Below are 3,802 nucleotides of genomic sequence, written 5' to 3' on the forward strand. Positions count from 1 at the left end.
ATTTCAAGTTTGTATACAGACTAATCAGAGGGTTTTTGTGACCTTTATGACATCTAAAAACATTGATTAAATTCACATGAAAATAACCAACCAATTCTTGAAAGTCAAAAAAGAAGAATTTTCATTTCTTATCAATTTTATTTCAGTGAAACATATTTCATAACATTCAATAAATTTAATGGAATAATAGATCTGTTCTAATAATGCCTTAGAGGGATTAGATTGGTAAACGTAATTTTATATTACGTATTTCTAGTATAGTCTGTTTTGGGTTTATTTCATTTAATTTTGTTTTTGTTTTGTTTTCCTTCTTTTTTGTCTGACTAAAACATTTGTATAATACTTCAATATAATTCTTTTGAATTTTGATTTTCTTTTAGCTTACAAAATCTTTTGCTTATTATTGTTGGAATTATTTTTCATTGCTTTAAGAATATGAAAGATGATAATGATGATGATGATGATGGTGCAGGACATCATCATCATCACCATCCTCATTGTCATCATCAACACCATATAGTAGTAGTAGTAGTAGTAGTAGTAGTAGTAGCAGCAGCAACAGCAGCTGCAGTAGCAGCAGCAGTAGTGGTAGTGGTAGTGGTAGAAATAGTTTTAGTAATAGTAGTAGTAATAGTAGTAGCAGTAGTTGCAGCATCAGCAGTAGCAGTGGTTTCATATTTCAGCACAAGGCCAGCAAGTTCTGGGGTGGAATGTAAGTTGATTACATTGACCCCAGTGCTCAATTGGTACTTATATTTTATCGACCCCAAAAGGTTGAAAGGCAAAGTTGACCTTGGTGGAATTTGAACTCAGAGCATGGAGACAGATGAAATGCCACAAACAAGTTTGCCAGCTTACCAGCATAATAATAATAATGATAATCCTTTCTACTATAGGCACAAAGCCTGAAATGTTGGGGAAGGGAGCTAGTTGATTGCATTGACCCCAGTGTTTCACTGGTGCTTAATTTATCAACCTCGAAAGGATGAAAATGAAAGGCAAAGTCAACCTCAGTGGAATTTGAACTCAGAATGTGAAGCATTATACTTGGTGTGCTGATGATTCTGCCAACTTGCCACCTTAATAATAATAATAATAATAATGATAATAATAATAATAATAATAATAATAATAATAATAATAATAATCTTTTCTGTTATAGGCACAAGGCCTTAAATTTTGGTGGGGGAGGCCAGTCAGTTACATTGACCCAGTGCTTGACTGCTACTCATTTTATCGTCACCAAAAGGATGAGAGGCAAAGTTGACCTTGGTGGAGTTTGAACTCAGATCGTAGTGATGGATGAAATACCGCTAAGTATTTTGCCCAGCATGTTAATTATTCTGCCAGCTGGCCGTCTCAATAATAATAATAATAATAATAATAATAATAATAATAATAATAATAATAATAATAATAATAATAACAACAACAACAACGATGAATGATGATGATGATAATAATGATAATAATATATGCCCAGATGCAGCACCAGGCAGCGGCTCTCATGGCTTCTGATCTTAATTGATTGGAAGTGTTATCATGGACATTGTTTTGTCTTGCTATAAAAAATGGGCTACAGCAAATATTCTGCTTAATACCACAGATTTGCTTGTCAGTTGTTTGACCTGAACCAGTTGGGCATGTCCCTTAGTGGCTGATGATAGGTGCATCTATGATCACGAGCAGAAGTAGTGATGGAGCATCATAGCCATGTGTCGAGAGGAATTCTTTGAGGTTTGGATAATTCACCTCTGGAAATATGGGTGTTTCGTTCAACAAGGACCTTTTGAGTGGGAAAGGCTACTTGACTTGAAGAAAAAATTCTAACTGGGCTCCACCTGCAAGGTCATGCACTGTAAACATTGATATGAGATCACAATGTCATGCACATATGGTTGTGATGCATGTGCCTGGTATACCCTTATCAGACGGGTAGTCATGATGGGTATTATGGGCTTCGCATATTTTACCTCAGTGTCACTTTGATGTTATGCACTGCCCTCTCACTCAATAATAATAATAAAACAATTATTTCTGTTTTTTTTTTTGGTTTCATTTTTCAGGAAATACTTACCCAGTTCAACACCAAATGTTTGTACCACAGTATACACTCCAAGATTCAGCAGTCATAAGGTTTCCTTCAGTTGACATGCAAAGCTCAGGCTACAAGACACTGATAATTTGTAATAATGGTTCTTCACCTTTACTGTATCAATTTGATAAAGACCCAAACGGGTAAGTTAGTTTAATTTCTTTTCTGTTCCTTTACACTGAGTCTGACCTTGCCTTTCATCCTTTTAAGGTCGATAAAATATGTACCAGTTAAACACTGGGGTCTCTGTAATTGACTTACTCTCACCCCTGAAATTGCTGGCCTTGTGCCAAAATTTAGAAACCAATATATATAAGAACTCATAATCATTGGTGTAGGTATGGCAGTGTGGTAAGAAGTTTGCTTCTCAACTACATGGTTCCAAGTTCAGTCCCACTGCAGGGCACTTTGGACAAGCTTCAGACTAACTAAAATCTTGTGAGTGGATTTGATAGACAGGAATTGAAAGAAGAACATTGTATGTATGTCTCTTCTATTTTTTTTAATTATCATAAATCTTCCGCTGGGGAGGGAGCTGGTTTCCAACAAAGATACAAGGCTTCATCTCTGGGATGTAGTTAACACAGACAAATTCACATATCTTGCAAGTCTTGCATATTTTTATGTATGTATGTATGTATCTGTGTGAATGAGTGTGTGTGTGTATGAGTGTGTGTGTGTGTATGTATGCATGTATGTATGTATGTATGTATGTACGTGTGTGTGTATGTATGCATTATATATGTGTGTGTATGTATGTATGTATGTCTCTGACATACACTCTCAAGCACATATGTAAATATATCTATAATGCATGTATGCATGTGTCTGTGTGAGTGTGTCTGTGTATCTTTATGTTCATGTTGGTTTCTTGTCACTAGGCCATCACTGTGGGCTTGTATATGTTCCTGCATTTTATTTCAGCAAAAAAGGACTAGCAGAATAAGTACCAGATTTAAAAACTAAGTATAGGGGTCAATTTGATCAATAAAGCCCTTCAAGACTGTCCCTTAGCATGGTTGCAGTCCAGTGAATGAAACGTGAATAAATACAAATAAAAGAATATAAGATTATCATTTGTTTGACTACATGCGCACAGCAAAGTTGATATAATAGAAATTGGTGAAGCTAGAATTTAATTGCATTAAGTTATCTCCCCTTTGCTTTGAAGGTTGCTAACAATTTCCGCTAAGTTTTTGTTTTCTTCCTTCTCCTGAGAATCAAGTTTTAGCTCATTAGGAACTTTTGTGTGCATGGATGATTCAGTGCATCAAGACCTACTTGATGCTGAAGAATATGATGAACAAATATTGAAGGTGTAACAACTAATTAAAAATGTGTATATGTATAATCAAGAAGTGAGAAATTAATTAACAGAAAATTTTATTTGACAAACAAATAACTACGACTTATCCCAACATTCAGTATTTACTTCTGCAGAGTGTTTCCCATGCTAAATATAGGAATGGAACAGAATTAGTTATGAAATTTAAAGTTTTAGATGCAGGCCTGCCTGTGTGGTAAGAAAATTGCCTCCCAACCACATGGTTCCAAGTTCAGTCCCATTGTATGGTCCCTTGGGCAAGTATCTTCAGCAATAGCCCTGAGTTGATCAAAGCCTTGTGAGCAGATTTAGTAGACAGAGACTGAAAGATTTCCATTGAATATACATATATAAGTGTGTGTGTGTGTGTGTGTGTGTGCATG

General features: G+C 35.3%; 1 protein-coding gene across 1 annotated transcript in view; it reads left to right on the forward strand.

Moving 5' to 3' along the window:
- The window catches only part of LOC106867322 (cilia- and flagella-associated protein 65), a 720,747-nt gene that overhangs the window by 116,387 nt on the left and 600,558 nt on the right, over window positions 1-3,802 (forward strand). The window contains exon 10 of the mRNA XM_052971190.1: window positions 2,067-2,238. Within this exon, the coding sequence (XP_052827150.1) occupies window positions 2,067-2,238 (172 nt within the window). The remainder of the gene's footprint in view (window positions 1-2,066; window positions 2,239-3,802) is intronic.

The sequence above is a fragment of the Octopus bimaculoides genome, chromosome 10 (assembly GCF_001194135.2).
Source record: "Octopus bimaculoides isolate UCB-OBI-ISO-001 chromosome 10, ASM119413v2, whole genome shotgun sequence".
NCBI lineage: Eukaryota > Metazoa > Mollusca > Cephalopoda > Octopoda > Octopodidae > Octopus > Octopus bimaculoides.